An 18,128-nucleotide genomic window follows, 5' to 3' on the forward strand; every position below is an offset into this window, starting at 1 on the left:
AAGTCTTATGGTAAACCTCTCAAGGTTTACTGAAGTGAAATGTATCTGCACCCCTTCTTGACCAGGCTGCTTATGTTAAGACAGCAAGGTAGCTACCGTGATGTAAAGATGCCCCTCCTTTTTATGCAACCAAGGCACCACCTCACAGTAACACAAAATGCTCCCCGAATAATAAGGCAGGATAAGCCAAGTGGAAGTGTAGCAAAGTGAGCACAGAGATAGAAGCAAGTCTCTGAGCAAGACCACTGCTTTCAGTGGTGACTTGGCAGCAACAAAACTTTGTCAGTTTTACTCTGTTGCAAAAGAAGAAATCATACAAAACAATAATAAATACAAAACAAACCCTCTCACCCCAAACTCAGTACTAACAAAACCCATCATCATTCATAACACAATTAGAAGTACCAGTATGGCTGTATCAGGAAAACCTGTAAAAAAGGACAAACTCTCTGCCTTTTTTGAGCATCAGAGGGTTTTAACCATACGATGTTATCCCTGTCTAGACAAATTTAACTAAAAATAGCTACTATTGGATGAATAATTTCACACTCTAGACTGTAACTGGCTCTCCCACATAAACTTCAGAGTGTAGAGATTTATTTCACTCTTATTACATTACCGAGTCCAATAAACATCAGCAGCAATACACAGTGTCTGCCAAAAACTGTTCAACTATTTTCCTGGCCCATCTATTTGCTCTTGTCCCTAGCACATAATTCCTTTCCATCAGCCCAAACACATGTACTGTAAGGCATTAAAAGAAATTAAGGACCTAACTTCTCTAACCAAAGCTAATCCAAAAAAAGAGTTTATTTTCAGCAGGATCACATCTACAACCCAGTCTGCTCTGTGCTGGCATCAGCTATGCTAGCACAAAGATGGATTATTGCAGAGAAAGGAATAAGCACCTAGGATGGAAAAAAAGTTGGACTTTAGCAACCACACTGACTTTTTCCCATTTATGCTGTTTCTATTACTATTAGTTTTACAAAGGCTGACCATCCCACCAGGGCCAGCAAGGAAGGACAGGATGAGTTACTTCTTTTGGCAACAACAGCAGGTGACGCTTATGCCTGAACTTTTTGCCACAGTACAGACTTATGTTTGTCCCCAGAAACAACACAACATAACCTAAGGCAAAAATCCTCATTAGTTCTATTGACATATCTGCTTTATTTTTTTTCTCATATTTCATGTACAAAACTCTTTGTTCCCCTATTTTTTTTTAATTATAAGGCTGTAGAATCTCTTGCCATGTAATTTATAAATAAAGCATAGTCTCATTTTAACTACTCAGATTTTCACTTTAACAAAGATGCATTTCAGATGAAGGGTCTTTGCTTTATTACTGCTTTTCTGTGAGAGGACAGAGATGTTATTCATTCACCTAGATCAAAATATCTTTTCTGTAAAATTTGCTCCCTGCTTGACAAAGGAATGGAGGTTTTAATTCTATTAACTAGTCACTAAGACATACTAAACCTTAGTTACAGACCTTTTGGGACATTTTGACCATGCCTATATTCCAGTAATAACTGCTTTTCACATGGTCTCCATTCTCCCTCTGTTAACCCAATGAAGCTCAACAACAGCAAATGCAACATCTTGCATCTGAGACAGAATAACTCCATGCAACAGCAGAGGCTGGGGATCAAGCAAGCAGCTAGAGCAGCTTTATGGGAAAATACCCAAGTGTCCTGGTAGGTAGGAAGCTGAACACAAGTCAGCAGCATACGCTCATAGCAAAGGCTGCCTTAAGGCCTCAGGCTGTATTAACAGAGCTGTAGCCAGCAGATGCAGGGAAGTGATTATTTAAAGCATTTCTGAATCCTTCACTCTAGTACAGTGTCTGGTTTTGGGCTCCTCAGAGCAAGACACTGAAACAGGGAGCCAAAAGAACAGGATGCATGAGGAAAGGCTAAAAAAACTGACCTTGTTCAGTCTTACACAAAGAACAGTTGAAGAGGGATGAGAGCTTTGTTTTCTTTAACTACTGAAGGGCACTATACACATAGAAAGCAGACAGAGGTACCACAGGAGATGAGCAGCAACTGACCCAAGCTGCAATAACAAAACTTCCAGTCAGCCACCGGGGAAAAAAAAAATAAAATACTGTGAGGGTGGTCACACCTTGGAACGGAGGCCCAGAGAGACCTCTTGGAGGATCTTCATCCCCACAAGTATTCAAAGCTAGTTTAGATAAGGCCCTGAGCCATCAGATTGAGCTGGCCTTGCTTTAAAGAAGAGGAAGAACAGAAGCACTGCACCCGATGACCTCCGATTATCTAGTCATTTCCTTTTGTATTTGTTGTATTGGGCAAGTGCCGTCTTAGGAACCCAAAACTGTTCCTTGTGACACACTCTAAAAGGACCGTGGATGAACCTGATGCTCCTAGTCAATGGATGAGAAACCATCTTCGCATTTCCACACTCACTGTGTACTACTGAGCAAGATTCTGAGCGTATTTCTTAGTTGCCTTTTATTGCTCACAGCATTAAGAGATGAGTGCAATACCGTCATTAAGATGAGAGCAATACATCTCAATGTACTGCCTAATCTCATGTGCACTGAGTTATACAGTCCTCTCGAACCAAGGAGCCTTCGCTGCCTCATGTCACACCCTGCTAGGACCACCCAGGCTCAGCGGCAGCTCTGACCGCGGAGATCCATCGCCAGGCACTTCTGGGGGGCCCGAGCCCCGGGTACCGCCGCACGGGAGGCCGCTCTCCCCGCCGCCTGCCCGCACCGCCGCAGCCCTTCCCCGCCGCCCGCTCGGGCCTTGCTTCGCAGCCTCACCACGTCCAGCCTGCTCAGGCGGCCACCCCCGCTTCCCCGGACTCTGAGGAGGGGCGCAGGGCCGGTGGCCCGCGGGCGGGGAGCAAGACGGCCGGGGAAAGGCGGAGGAGGAGCCGCAGCCCCGCGCTTGGATTGTTCTTACCCGAATTTACCGCCAACGGTGCCGCCATCTTGGACAGAGGGAGGCGCGTCGCGGCGCCGGCGCCTAATGAAGGCCCAGCCAATCCGCCGGGCTGCGGGAGCGCGTCCCGCGACTTCCGCCTTTCCCGGCTTCGGGACAGCGCAGCCGGCGGCAATCACGAAGCGGCCACTCCCGCGCCAGCGGCTCCGGCGGGGACAGCGGCAGCGGCCGCGAAGGCAGCGGTAGGGGCAGCCCCGCGGTCGGGCCCCGCGCCCGGGCTGACGGGAGCTGTAGTCACAGGCTGATGGTTCATCGTGTCGGGCGGCATTCCCGCCTTCGCACCTCTGATGTAAATAGCACATCAATTCCGTGCCGTTCAGTTTCTCTTTGCCCCTTCGTTTTCCATGCCTCTCTGAGGGGAGTCTTTCATAGAATCATAGAATCAGCTGGGTTGGAAGGGACCTCCGAGACATCAAGTCCAACCCTTGATCCACTACCGCTGCGGTTACTAGACCATGGCACTAAGTGCCACATCCAGTCTCTTTTTAAAAATCTCCAGGGACGGAGAATCCACTACTTCCCTGGGCAGCCCATTCCAATGTCTGACCACCCTCTCCGTAAAGAAATTCTTTCTAATATCTAACCTAAACCTCCCCTGGCACAACTTGAGACCATGCCCTCTTGTCTTGCTGATAGTTGCCTGGGAAAAGAGACCAACCCCCACCTGGCTACAACCTCCTTTCAGGGAGTTGTAGAGAGTGATGAGGTCTCCCCTGAGCCTCCTCTTCTCCAGGCTGAACAACCCCAGCTCCCTCAGCCTCTCCTCATAGGACTTGTGCTTGAGTCCCTTCACCAGTCTAGTTGCTCTCCTCTGGACCTGCTCCAGCACCTCAATATCCTTCCTGAACTGAGGGGCCCAGAACTGGACACAGTACTCCAGGTGTGGCCTCACCAGCGCTGAGTACAGCGCTTTCCTTCCAAGCCCTGCCCTATAAGCTGTTTTCACTGAATATGGTTAAATATCTGAATTCAGATGCTGCACTAGGAGATAAATGTATTAGATTTTTTTTTTTTAAACTGAGAAAAAGATTACTAGAATGGCTTCAGTTTCTATGGTTTCAGCCTGAAGTCTTCAAAAAAAATTTTTGTTTACAATCTTGTGTAGGGACAAAAAAAAAAAAAAACAAAAACAGAAAAACCCCCCAAACCAACCAAAAAAAAAAAGCCAACCAAATAAACCCAGCCCTAATAGGAGTTATCCTGTGAAGAAAGCTGCATTTAAAGTATCAGACATGAAGAAAATAAAGCAAAAAACATATCTGTACATATACATATCTGGAGCTAAGGAGCAAATATCAGTATCTTAGAAGTATTTTGTGTCTAAGGTTTAGTTACCACCCTCTGTCCCAGTAGCAATCAACTCTCTACCAGAAATTCCCTCCTGTACTACCTTCAGGATAAAAGATTCCACCAAAAGTATTCATTTTCAGTTCCAATAGTTTCCCCTCTTGAACTTTATTAAGACAGTATTTCATGGTTCCAAAACCCTGTCCAATGAACTAGACCCAGGGGAAATTGGCAAATTAACTATCTTTGCTTCTCTGAATCTCCCCTATAATATGATGGCAGAGAGAACAGTGGTCCTGGGGTGAGAGTGAGTTGGCAAGGCAGCTATAAGAAAAAAGAGATGGAAAGCAGAGAAACTGTTTCACAAGGATTAGTCAGAAGAAGAGAGAGAAAAGAAAATTTTAGAAAAGATGGGAAAAAATTCTGTCCTATCGAGAACAGCTTCTTTCAGAGTTCAATAGATTAATCAGTTCTCATTAACTGGGCCTAATTTGTTGATTTAGTCAAAGGCTCCATATTTCCTGGAGATTTACCTTTTCCCACTCTTAGCCATTAACTAGACTAGTCCTATAGCAATGACAATGATAGACTTATTCATTTTATTCTAGGAAAGGAAGAGTGCCAGGCAGGAGGTGAAAATAGAAGATAAGAAGTTATTCCACAAGCAGCTGAACTAAAGCAGCCTTGGTACCTGGGTACAGCATTCCTGTACCTTCTCCTGTGCACCCATCACTGTAAAGCCATAGTTCTGCTCCTATGCTGCTCACGTGCCACCCCAAGCCCCATGACTATGAGAGGCAGGTATCTTGATAAATTTGGAGATGCATGTGCCACAGCAAGCATAATGGAAAGCTTGAGGTTTTGCTTCAACCTTTCCAAGCACAGCAGTCCTAATTTTGATCTTTTTCCTTTATACATTTTCTGATTTTCACAAAGTTTTTGAGCCTTTTAGCCTTTGATCAGATTAGGTTGGAACTGGTTCAGAAATTGCAACAGGTTCAAAAGTTACTGAAGAAGCTTAGCAGACAGTGTGATTTCCTAGGCTGCATTTCCTTAAGAAGCATGAGTTTTTCAAGAAGAGAGAGAAATAAATAATTGAATCTTTTTTTTTTTTTAAAGCCTTTCCCAGGCATTAAGAGCTGTCATATTTATTTTGGCATTCAGATGCAGCCAGATTGCACACACTTTTTGTTAAACTCTGTTGGAGGAAAAAATCCTTCCTAACCACTGCAGATTTAGTATTTTAAATTTCCAGATAATTCTTTCCCCTCCTTGCCAGTTGGCCATAGCAACAAGAAAAAAACCACCAGCCTGAAATAGTGGATGGCATGGGGTAGGTCATTGGGCAGCTGAACTTCAGAAGAAAAATACCACATTTAGGTCCAGCTGCACAGCATTTATTATATTCTTTCTCTGTCAGCAGTGTGGTATTTTAATGCAAAATAGTTGTGACAGTACAGCTCCTAGTATGGATGAAGTAAGAGAGGCATGTAGATACACCATACCATACATTCTGCACATATTTATATTGGCATAACTGCATCCATCCATGCTTTTATGAGTAGGCAAGTCCATGAATAGTAATTCTTGCTTATTCTCACTTTATTTGCTGTCCTTTAATTTAGGATCCTATTGTTTACCCAGGATCACTGGCTGGTTTGGTAGTTTATTTTGGACAAGTCACTACAGTGAAAGAATACCTCATTCCTCTCCCTAACAAAAGCTCTCAGCACGTTCTCCAGTACAGATGGTTCAGTGAGGGACACTGGTGTCTTTCATCCTTAATTACTAGACAGAAACCTGTGAAGTATCAAAGGTAGGCTGACACTAAATACCTAGGATGGATATAAATTCCCCTGGATTCCAGGGAAAGGAGGTTCCTGATCACCTGTAGGGTAGCGAATTTTGCTTGTGTAGTGAGAGACCTACACTAATTTCTGTGGGTGGAAATAACTACTAGTAATAATTAAAATGAGCTGCACAATGGGAACCTGCCCTTTGACTGTAACTTCTAGGTGGTTTGTGATGTATTACAGGTGTAACATTCTTAATTTTGATAGTACTATATTTAGTCCCTGTGGTTTATAGTCAAATCACACATCAAGATGTGAAGATGATGATGATATAATTTATTCTCTTCACATGTTATTATTATCAGGAAGAATAATTATTAGCCAAAAAGACATGTTGTTCAAATGCCCAGGAGGCCATGCTTAATTTCCTGCCTTTAATCTTCAGTGTCACTGTGATCACATCCTGCACGACTGAGTAAAATGAAAAAAGGCTTTTCTGCGTTGCAGCTGAAAAAGTTGCCTTGTAGAAGTGCATCTGCATAAATATACCAGCCTTGCATTGTGAAATATGCCTCTCTCCCAAAAGCCAGAAGCATTTCTGGCTACTGATTAGACCATAAAACTTGCTTGAGCTCTTGTTTTGACTGACATCTCTGTGCTCTCAGCTTACTGGTCTGTAAAAATGGGTCTAACATCTCACAGCAGGCCTGGAATGCCGATTGAACGTATCTTTAGCCTGGCCCCATCACCTGAACAGGGAAAAGTAATGTATTTTTTGTTATGTTAATTGGCAGGTTAAAAAAGCCTGAATTCTCTTACTACGCTTGCTAATTTTCCTGAAAAGTTCTCAGCTGGCTATAACTCTGTCTTTGCTGCAAAAAGTGTGTTCTATACATGGAGAGAGTTAGCTTGGCATCCTATCTTAGAAAAAAGTCTGAGACCTTTCCCAGCAGTGTTTCTCAAGGAAATAACTTTGTAATTTCTCTGTCTTCCTTCCTAGATATTTCTAGTGCTACCATGGTATCTAAACTCATCAGAGAAACTGCATGAGGTTGTTGCTACCTTGTGTAAGTGGTTTATCTAGTCCAAAGCAACAAAGAGCTAAATGATCCCAAAGTTATATGAATACCTTTCATGGGGTCTGAGGGTAGGGGGAGAGGAGCTGACCAACAGCAGGTGTTGCCCTTCCTGTGTAGGTGGGGACAATTGTTGACAATAGGCATCTGAGCAGAAATGGATGCCTTAATAAACAATATCAGTAATTTTCCTGCTTGTCAACTGGGTCTTTATGATCCCTGTTTGGGCTTCAGAGGTAAAATGAACATACTGTTCTTGGCCGTGTGAAGTATTGTGAGTTATTTTTTCCCCAATTCCTTTGGGGCCCTTAGAGCTATCTGTCTTGTTATCCTTTGTTCTCTGTCCTGGAATGAAGAATAGCCTTTCTTTTTTTTTTGTAATAATTTCTCCATTCAGCTACTGAAGGCAACAAGGCAGTTACTAGCCGTGGAGATAATCTGATTATTGTAATGATGTAGCTGCTAGTAACAAGAGGTGGAGAAACCTACAACTGAGGAAATGCTGGAAAGACAAAGCATGAGCAAAGTAGACATATTTGATATGGTAAATAGAAGTCTTGTCACATCAGCTGCCTTATTGATATTCATTCTGTTCAGTGATTTACATATCAGATTTACAGATGGTTGATGTTTTTGTTAGTTGCCAGTTCCACAAATTTAGTCTTTATCCTGAAATTCACTCTGAGCACTTTCTAAAGCATGTAGTGTACATTCTGCAGCTGACTTACACACTTACTTCATCCTTTTGGGTTCCCATCAGAGAATGAGTGGGTTGGAATAGGTGCAATGCTACAAAAGTGTTATGAGTTCACTTGGACAACACTGAAGGTGTGTAAAGTTGCACAAAAATCTCTGTGCTAATAATGTAAAGCACAGGGTTTCTGTAATTAGATATAGTGTAAGAGATGGGAGAGGAAGTATCTTAACAGTCAATCGAAGCCAAATTGAAATAAATCATTACTTTATATTTAAAAACTGAGTGAAATTGATATAGGAAAAAGTGAGACTCAGGAAAAGGGTATCTTGCAATGCCATCTCTACTGCAATGTAAAACTGCTTCACAAATTATGCAACCCTTTTTTTAATTATCTTCCCAGCACTGTCTGCTTGTTTGGAGTTCTCTGGGCACAAGATAAGAAGCATCCTGTACGCAAAAAGTGTACACGAAATTTAGCTTGTGCACTTCTGACAGTCTGTTACTGAAATACTTCCCCTGTCCCAACACTCTGAGATATCTTACTTGAAGGAAAACCCTGTTTAAATAGGTAGCATAAGAAAGGATTTGCTTTCTGCTCCAGTCCATTATTTGTTTCATTTAAGTTTCCTGATGATCAGGAAGAATTATGTTTGGGAGCAGGAATAGAAAGGATATGGACTGAACAAATTCAATTTCTGGAACAACCAACTGCATTAATTGGCTCTGATGTCAAAATATTTCAGTGCAAGTCATATGTCTGTGGAAGTCACGTCTTCTCCTGCCTTATTTGGTTATGACTATGCTGCAGAAGGATAATGAGAGATAATATTAGCTCTTCACAGAATAATGGGGCAATTGCTGAGACCACATGTTCAACAACTCCTACCAAGGTGACACCTTAGACATTGGAGCACTAAACTATACTAGGTGCTTGAACAGTCAAGGCTGGAGTTTATGGTTTCTGTTCATTCAGTTGCTTCAGTGCTTAAGAGTAGAAAAGTGAAAAACCTTTATCTTATATGCAGGTTTCTAAGCTGCTTGACAAATACAACTCTCATATCTTTCTCCTAGATGGCGTCAGTCAAAATTCAAGAACGTTCTTATTCTAAATTAGACAAAGCTAAAACTCTACCTTTGAAATTTGCTGAAAAACACCTGGTCAGATAATCTGAACTCTCAGATAAAATGAGACCTAATCAATGAAGAAGACAAAACTCTCAGAATTTGTTGTGTATGTCTATAGATGTCCAGCGTGATGGAATGATAATCCTTTAAGTCCTTCTGCAAGCTAAGGCTACTACTATTGTAGATTAATTTTGGTAGAGTTATAATGAAGCCTACTTGAGAGAATAGTCCACTCTAAAGTTAATTACCTATTGAAAGCATGCATACAAGAAATACTGATTTGAAGAACAGAAATTCAAAGGTCAAGACATACATTCAGCATTATGGTTGATATCTGCATAGAGGGTCTCTTTAAGTAGACAGCAGTAAATTATGATTATAATCTCAGGATAGCTTTACATCTTGTGCTATCTCCTTACAAACAACAATCTGTATTTCCTTGAAAATAACACTCAGGTTGTATCGCTCGGCTGCATTCTTAGGCATCTGCCTGTCAACAGTATAATTTTGTTTTTCTTGTGCATCACTCTGAGTCTTGTTTAATGTCTGCAGAAACAGGTAGTTGTGAAGAGGTTCAGCCCAGAAGAAGAAGCTTGAGGTACTGACTCATTCTGAGACACTGAGGGAAAGGCTAGCTTGCAGGTGTGTTTAGATTATAACTACACAAGGACACTAAGCTATGAGAAACCCCTAAAAATTAAGTGGCCTTATTTTTAATGAAGATTTGATTGTGCCTTTCGGGTGTCTGTCTGACATTGTTTTATATTGGAAAACAGTAAATGGGATTTCCCAGAACTTCTCAGAAATTCTAGTGTCAGTTTTGAGGTGAGATTCAAAGAGCTCTATAGGACAGTGATACTTTCCTTTCACAGGAAGAGTTCAGATTACTTGTTTGGGTTCTGAGAGGCTTGCTAAGTTCTGCCCTCCCAACTTAACATGCATCTGCTACTTCCCATAAAGGTTGGAGGGGACTTGGGCATTCTGTGCTCTCAATCTCTTGTTAGTGACTCTTCAGTTTGCAAAAACAATTAAACTTTCACCAGATATGGAACTAGAACCTGCCAGGGAATGGGGCAGAGAAAATCCCACAATTCAAAGGACTAATCTGACCACCAGGTAAAGAATATTTCTTCTGTGATTTGTCTCAATGATTAAGTCTTTTAGAGAAACACATTAGCTGTGTTTGACTCAAATACTAATTCACTTTCTTTTCACAAAAAAATATAACTTATGTGTCAACTGCTTTGGAGAGTCCTTGAAAGCCTGAGATGTATGTGAAAGCAGACCACCAGCTCTGCCAACTTGACCAGCTTTTTCTTTACAAATATTCCAAACCAAGGCAATCTGTATTCATAGGGTAGAATTTTTTTTTCTGATCTCAGCAAGAACAAATTTTTTTTTTTAAATTTTTATCGATCAGAGCCATTCTTTCAATACTTTCTAGTTTGTTTGCCTGTTCAGATAAACCAGTGAGTCATATAGCCCCAGTGCTCTCACAAACTGATTTCTTGTCTGAAAGTTGTGTCTTTTCTCTCTGTTTATGGCCCCATTAAATACTGATCCAACTCTAAGTCTTGCCTCACAATGACTTTCATACATAACACCAGAAAAGGGACTTTTTGAGTTAGTATCCCTCTAGAGTCAACAGCCTACCTCATTTCTAGGAATCCCTAGAATGTTCATAAACAACTTACCTCCTCTTTAAATACTGTGCAAACACAAATTTAGAGAAAGTTGAGGGGATAGATATTAATTGCTAGTATTTAAAATTAAGGGGAAAAATAAGGGGACAGTAAATACACACTCAGCTAGCGTCACCCAGGGCAGTGTATGTTCTTGTTCTCGTGATTCTTCTCAGCCCACAACCCATATTTTCTCATCCAAATCACAGCTTAGTAAGAAGTTTTTCAATGTAAGCACGGCCACCATTGCTAGAGCCAATTGACACAAGAACTGCTGTGGTACTGCCGGAGTAATCACCTTCTTGGGAGCCTTTTGTCACATGCTGTGACATGAACAAACTGCTGAAGCTCAGGCTTTTCCCAGTGGGACACACCTTGCAGGTAATCGTGCTGTCAGTCTGCTCCATGGCAGTTGCCAGCCCTCTGCAGACTGAGCTGCCAGGGCTCACTCTCAAATCTTTTATTTAAAACAATTGCTTGAATTTCACAGATGCAAAAGCTTACGCACTGGAGCACTTCCTAAAAAGAGGTCTTAGAGCCACCATACTTCTGAACTTTTGTGTGATTAATTTTTTGGAGACTTCTTTCATGAACTGGTTACTTTGTGACATAAAGACCTCCTATAAGGAGGACATACCATGCTACTAAACTTTAAAAGTCTATGTAAGATGCAGATGAGCCATGAAAACCTAGCATGGCTCTATTTATCCTCTTAATTCCACAGTCATTTGAGAGGAAAGATACCAATTAAAGGTGAACTGTACCACAGCTAAGTTTTCTTAAGAAAGTACAGTGTTCAGAATATTAGCCAAGCTTTTTTTACAGCTTTGATTGTTCAGTCACGTCAGCAATTAGAAAGCAGTGCCTAATAAAACTCAGTTTAGGCCACCTGGTCCTGCTTTGTATAGAAGTACAACAGAGCCATTGTTATTCTTTCAGCAGTTTTCATATTTTGAGACCTGAGCTCCTTTTTGTGCTTTTACATGTCATAAAAGTAGATGTACCTCAATAAATAGATACTGCACCTATTTAACTATTTTAAAATAAAATCCACAGAGATGGTTTCACTTACATTACTAAATTGAGATAAACTTGAATTTTAATGAGATCTTGAAGATGAAAAATAACTCCCTTGTCTTTACCAAGATCTCAGCTGAGACAACTTACTGTTTACCTGTCCTGAGGTGAGCATGGCTGGTGCAATATATTTACAAGCATCAAAGTTCACACCAATCCTTTAATGAAACATCATACTGTCTTGACAAGTGAGCTCCTGTCACACCTGGCTTGTGCAGAACATGAGTTCCAAAGCCAAAAAAGTCATGGAAATTCTTGTAACTAATAGTTCCTGTTTATACATCAGCTATGGAATCAATATGCAGGATGAAGTATTGCATTTTTTCAAGTCATGCACTTTTGATTTCATCTCAGCAAATCCCATATGGCTGAGGCGTTTTTATAAGAATGCAAGCAATTTTGGGCTCTGTGGAAAATGCTGAGTGTTGTCAGATGCAGGCAGAGAAGGGCAGAAGAGAAAAAATACATTCCTTTGAATGAACTAATACAGAAGGCAATCAAGGAATATGACAATAATGAGCAATCATTCTCTCTTGCAATGTATGTTTTGCTTTAAAGAGCAGGTGATGACTCCCTGAAAACAATAACACATAACATAATGAAGTCCTGTCTACATAGGGATGCTACTTCAAATATTTCAGATGAGTTGGCTTTAAGTGCCTGGGCTTTCTTTTTTGGCATGAACGAAATCCAGGCTCATCAGCTCACAGCCTTCAGCTATGAGCTGCATCCTGTTTGTGCGAGGTTTGTCCCCATTTTTAAATGATTTTCCCTCATTGTATAGTGTGATAAGGTTTATTTGCTGTCTGGCTCCTGAGTGCCCTCTTCTGTTACAAGATCATCTGGACTAGGTATGTTATCGCTCCTGCTGAATGCTGATGGCTTCCTTTGCAATTCCAGCATGTGTGTGTTTCCCCACATTCACACTTTTTTTTGAGCAGCACCTCTTTCCCTCACCTGATATAGACTCGTGAGTTGTGTGTATTAGCGCATCCAGCCCCAGCTCTATGACACTGCCTCAAATATTAGGATTTGTGACTGTTGGCCAAACTGAATGCAAGAGAGAGACATTCCTGAGAAATGGACCACTGCCACCATAAAGCAAAATAATGCTGGCTGTTCTACAAGAACTGAAGGGATATGAACAGGACCTCCAGGACTTCTAACGGTTGAGAACAAGATAAGCTGTGACAGATTTATCCATGGGAAGTCACCACTGAACCCCATTATTGTAATTGATCCATGTGACTTACCACATCTGTCAAATGATGTCACTTCAAATAAAGAGTTGTAGAGCTAATATTTTTTTCAAACCACTAAACTGAAATACAAGGACTGAAGTTACTAAAAAGCTGTTTGAAATTCAGATAGATGGTTAGCTTGAAAATGCTACAGAGGGAATTATTCCTGTCATGTCCTACATTATATCATAGCTCTGCATCTCTAAGCCAGCTAGTATCTGGATGTCACCACTGGCAGTGGAAATGAGCTGCATGAACCATGAGCCTCTTTCCATCTGTTTGGCACCACATTCCCTACTGTGGTCATTGTGGTGCTCCACAAACAAGAACTTAATCTTCTCTTCCCGCCTTGTGCTGCTTGACTACGCATCCGGACTTGCTGCTGCTCCTCTGCCACTCAAATAATGTGGCAGCAGCCCATGAGTTAATAGGAATACAGATTGCAGAGCAGGCATATTTATTGCAACAGTGAATGCAGGAAAAAAAGCAACAGCAAATATACTTTGGCTTATAATTTGTTCAGCATTCTTTAGCTCCTTTCACATTTTATAAGATGAATTACCCAAACTGAACATTTCAAAATGCTGAGATTATAAAACACTTATAATCAAATCTTTAGCAATATAAAATTCTTGGATTCAGGCTAATTGCTCTACAGTCTGTTCCCTTCTAGTGCACATGATGCTGACCTGTGTATGTTAATGGAGATTTAAAGACAAAGGCTGTTCTCCATTTTTACTATACACAGAGCAAAGTAATGCAGCCTTCTTGCTTTCTTATCTGTGTTTAAATATATTGAATATATTTCAGTACCCTTCTATGCAATGCTGGATATCTTTCTGATTTATCCATTGTCTTTTTCGGTAAGACTATTTCTCATCTCTTGGAAACATACTTCAAGGTAACATGGCTACACAGGTGTACAAAGAACTGCAAACTCAAGTAACAGGACACATTAGCCCAGCATCTTCTTCCCTCTTTCCCATTTCAACACCAGCATAGGATTTCTACAGAAAGGAGATGTAGAGTGGGAGGCTTCTTATTTTGTTACACACTACAGGGTTCCCTGGGAACAACCACTTCCTAGGGAAGCCCAAACTGGAAAAACAGATGAGAATGACATTCTAAAATTGATTAAAAAATATGAAACCTATGATCATTGGCACTGAGTTCAGTGTAGAAATAACAAATATTTACACTTTGTCCCTGGCAACGAAGGCACTATTATGATGAGGAACATGAGCCTTACAAGCTGCTTGATGGATAAAAAATATTTCAAAAAAGAAAAGGAGGATAGGAAAGAGAAGTTCAAGGATTCTGTGGATGAATTTCATCACCGGAGCCAGAAGGCAAAAAAGGAGCTGGAAGGATGCTTATGGCAACTTGAGTTAACTTGCACATGAATTTAGGACAAGGAAAAAAACCATACAGGAAGATTCGTTTTAAATTGTGCAAAAGAAACAGTCCTCTGAAGAATATTAGGATGTTATACCATTACTTCAAGTGCACTCTGAGGTTAACGAGAGTAGTGGGAACTTCCTGCATGACCTCACCGCACCCTTTCCAGAAAACAGGAGTGAATTCTGCTTTTATTTGCAAAGATAGGTGCACTTAGCAGATAAGGTGTGCTGTGCCAGTTATGCTGAATGAGCAAAGGTTGTAATAAAAAAAATGGCTGAAGCATCCCATTGAAGTTCTCATTTTCCCCTAATAATCCAAAAACATTAACAAAGATACATCTCTCTCATATTTTTGGCTGTAATACATTCATTTTTTCACCACTAATTTCTCATTTAAGAAAGAGCAGGACAAATCACTCATCCTGTTTCCCTGAGCGGCACGGGCACCTCCTTCTCCTCTCATGGATTTCCAACAAGACACAGTGAACATCTGCCACTTGCAGTAAATATTGATCAGAGTGTTTGTAAGGCTTCTCCACCTGCCTTTCATTTCCTAACAAAGCCCTTAATTATTATTCTACAGTTAGTCAGAACATTCTATGTCTGTGAACTTTCTGTAGCAATCAGTGAGGCTTTGCAGAAGCTTGAAAAAATAATTTTTTCTATTTATGAAACCAAACTTTCAGTCTGAAATACAGGCACACGCATCCAGCCACTGCTGCCAGCACAACTCTGGATCATGAACTTTCCAAATCTTGAAGTATTTTCTCAGCACCAGCACACTGAAACATACACGTGACACATATTTCCAGCACACACTGGTAGAATTACCATTACCAATCCCAGTGAGCAGAAAGCCAACCGGGTTGCTGGCAAGCACTGAGGCACTAATGTGATGGGTACACATGTCCACATGTAGAGATGCTGCTGTATTGGTTTTTTGTTGCTGAATATTCAGACTGCAGTCTGTACAGATGCTTTGCAACCTTTACCATCCTGAAGTTCCAGCATAATTACTCTATCCCAATCGGGCATGGAAATTACTTGATCTCCACCTCCTCCTCCTCTGCCAGTATCGGTACACCACCATCATGTCTCTTTCTAATCCCTTTTCAGGACACTCCATAGTCGATCTCAGCCATATTTCCTCCAAGCAGGTTGGCAGCCATTTGAAATGGCTGTGACATAACGCTGGAGCAGTCCTGGAAATAGCCTGGTTTCACCCCAAACCGCAGAATCCTGGTAAGTTCTGATATTTTTTCCACAAGACAGTGACTTCAGAACATGGGCCGGGAGAAAAATTTCCCAGCGCATGGTGTGAATCAATGCACAACAGTGTGTATGCAACAAATCTCAGGCAACTGGGGGCTGAACCACAACAAACAGATCATATGGTTAGACATTTTTACTCTAGCTACTACACATTGGTTATTACATTATCAAGAAAATGTATTTTGAAAGCTTTTCTTTATAGATGTGGAAATGATTTTTTAGAAACAGTCCTGCTGAGTTATCAGACCCATTTAAAACAAACAAACCCCAAACATTTCCAAAAGTAAATAAGGTGTCAAAATGCAGTTATGTAACCTCATGAAAGCAACTACAATTACTTAAAAGTAAGAAAATAATTAATTTAAGGAACATATTAAAATGGCCACATGATATCCTAGTGAATTATTCTTACCAGATTAAAGCAGAGGTGGAGGCAGGGCTATGGGTAATCTTTAGTAACATCAGCCCAAGTAATCTTCAGCCACATAGATTTTTTTCCTACGTTATTACTGGATGCTGCTGAAATTTGTGTTCATGCAGGTTAAGTAAAAGGATTTGAACAGGCTTTTACTAGGGGAAAGATTCCTCAATACTGGATTAAAAGAAATCACAGAATTCACTTAATATTAACAGCCTCAAATCTGAGCCAAAATTGCAGCTTTTAGTTACATTATTTTTAATCTTTCTTTCCAAGTCAGAGTACTTACTTTTATTCAACAGGAAATGTTGCTAACTGTTAGGTGTGTTAACAATTACATTAGTTATATAAGTTACTTACATAATAGGTACTTTTGGAACCTAATGATTTATATCAGTTGATATGAAAATAATGAACTTTTTGAGAAATACATTATTTTATATATATACATTCACCTGAATTTGATTAACATGTACTAATTAATTTTACATTAATATATGATGTATATGTTACAGTTGAAGATATATGCAGAGAAACATAGAGTTTCTCACATACATGGGTGTTTATATTCCATTGTATGTTTTGTTTTCAAAAGAACATTATATTTGGGTTCACACGTCAAGACTACTACTGAAAACAGCATTTTCTTTTACGTGAACCTGGGTCTTGCCTACAACAAGAAGTAGTAAAGTTAATTCATAGAGCTTTCCTGTGGTGAATGTACATATATCACTCTAAAATTTAATATACAGAAGGTAATGTTGTTTTAGGAAGGACATAAGCTATGTCAACACAAGTTTCACTGTTAGTGGAATGGGCATATTGTACAAGGCTGTACTAATATAACTCTTCAAACTAAGAAACAAAAGTAACGAACAAAAAATTCATACCGCTGAACATAGTTGTGCCAGTGCATTCAGTGACGAACACCTCTCTTTCCTACCAATTGCTGAAATAAGTAAATTTCTCAGGTGAATATTGTCATGACAAAAGTAGTAATAGCTTGTGCACTGGAGATAATTGATAATTAAACACCCAGGATGAGGCTGTCTGTGGAGAGCTATGAATGTTGGGGCAGGAGATTCTTGACCAAAAAAAAGAGCCTTTTTGGCAGGGGAGAGATCCTCTCCTTGAGATTTTTCAAAAAGTTGTTTTTGTCGAAATTGCTTACAGCCGTATGCATGAAAATTGAATTCGCCTGGATTTTGTAAGTGAATAGAGGAAACCAAGAAAACACCTTTTTCTATGCCTTTGATTTGTGCTCCAAAAAGGGAATGAACTTGGAAAATAACAATAATAATAGCAGCAACAGAAGTCTGTTCAGCAAAGGGGCAGCGCCATGTGAGTGCCTGCTGCCATGGGAAAGCCAAGCCCGGGCACAGAGAGGCACCGGGCAGGTGAGGGAGGAGCAGCCACCTGGAGTGGGGCCTGGCGGGACACGAGCACAGTGCCCCGGGAACCAAAACTCTCCAAATTTTGCAACTCCAGGAACAGAAGCAGCGAAGCAATCTTGTCACACCAGGTCTTCGTGCTTGGAGCCTGTGAGGATGGCGGGAGGGAAACGACGACACAAACCCAACCAACCAACCAACGAAAAAGAAGAAAAATGGGAAAGAAGGGAAGGGTAAGGGGGGAGGTGGCGGGGGTGCCCTCCTGGGGAACAGGGCTGGCTGGTGCAATGGCAGAGGCGGCACCGGGGGTGCCCGGGCACAGTCCCGCTCTCCCGGAGCGTGCGGGAATGGAAGGTGCCCGTGCCGAGTTCCGCGGGAGCCGCATCCAGCCCCAATCGAGCCGCCGCGACAGCCGCGTCAGCTGTTCCCGGGAGAACACAGCACATCCCACCCCCGATGCTGTAGCCAGCAACCGGCAAAGTCCGACGGGGAGGCACACGGGGTCGCTTCGACCTGGCGGGGGAAAAACCCCCAAAGCAACACCAATGGGAGGAATAAAATAAATACAGAAATGAATAAATGAATGAATAAATAAATAAATAAATAAATCCGCCCAGTGCTTGAAAACTGCGCGGTTTAATGTCCAGCAACAGGTGGCTGAAATGGCAGCAGGTTTGCGGCCGCGGGCTCC

The 18,128-nt window shown here is 41.2% G+C and overlaps 1 protein-coding gene and 1 long non-coding RNA gene across 3 annotated transcripts in view; one reads left to right on the top strand and one right to left on the bottom strand.

Annotated features, from left to right (window-relative positions):
* Positions 1–3,046, bottom strand: part of NUP205 (nucleoporin 205) — a 50,915-nt gene extending 47,869 nt beyond the window's left edge. Inside the window, exon 1 of one of the 2 annotated variants that reach the window (XM_032689617.1) lies at positions 2,940–3,046. In XM_032689617.1, coding sequence (XP_032545508.1) covers positions 2,940–2,967 — 28 coding nt within the window. In that variant the 5' untranslated portion in view covers positions 2,968–3,046. The remainder of the gene's footprint in view (positions 1–2,939) is intronic. The other variant, XM_032689618.1, reaches the window with a different exon arrangement.
* A 4,018-nt stretch (positions 3,047–7,064) lies between these two features.
* LOC116787750 lies at positions 7,065–17,658 on the top strand. Its single transcript, XR_004357435.1, has 3 exons — positions 7,065–7,125; positions 15,473–15,598; positions 17,535–17,658. It is a non-coding gene; the product is annotated as an uncharacterized LOC116787750 (long non-coding RNA).
* Positions 17,659–18,128: the final 470 nt, after the last annotated feature.

The sequence above is a fragment of the Chiroxiphia lanceolata genome, chromosome 5, assembly GCF_009829145.1.
Source record: "Chiroxiphia lanceolata isolate bChiLan1 chromosome 5, bChiLan1.pri, whole genome shotgun sequence".
NCBI classification, from domain to species: Eukaryota; Metazoa; Chordata; class Aves; order Passeriformes; family Pipridae; genus Chiroxiphia; species Chiroxiphia lanceolata.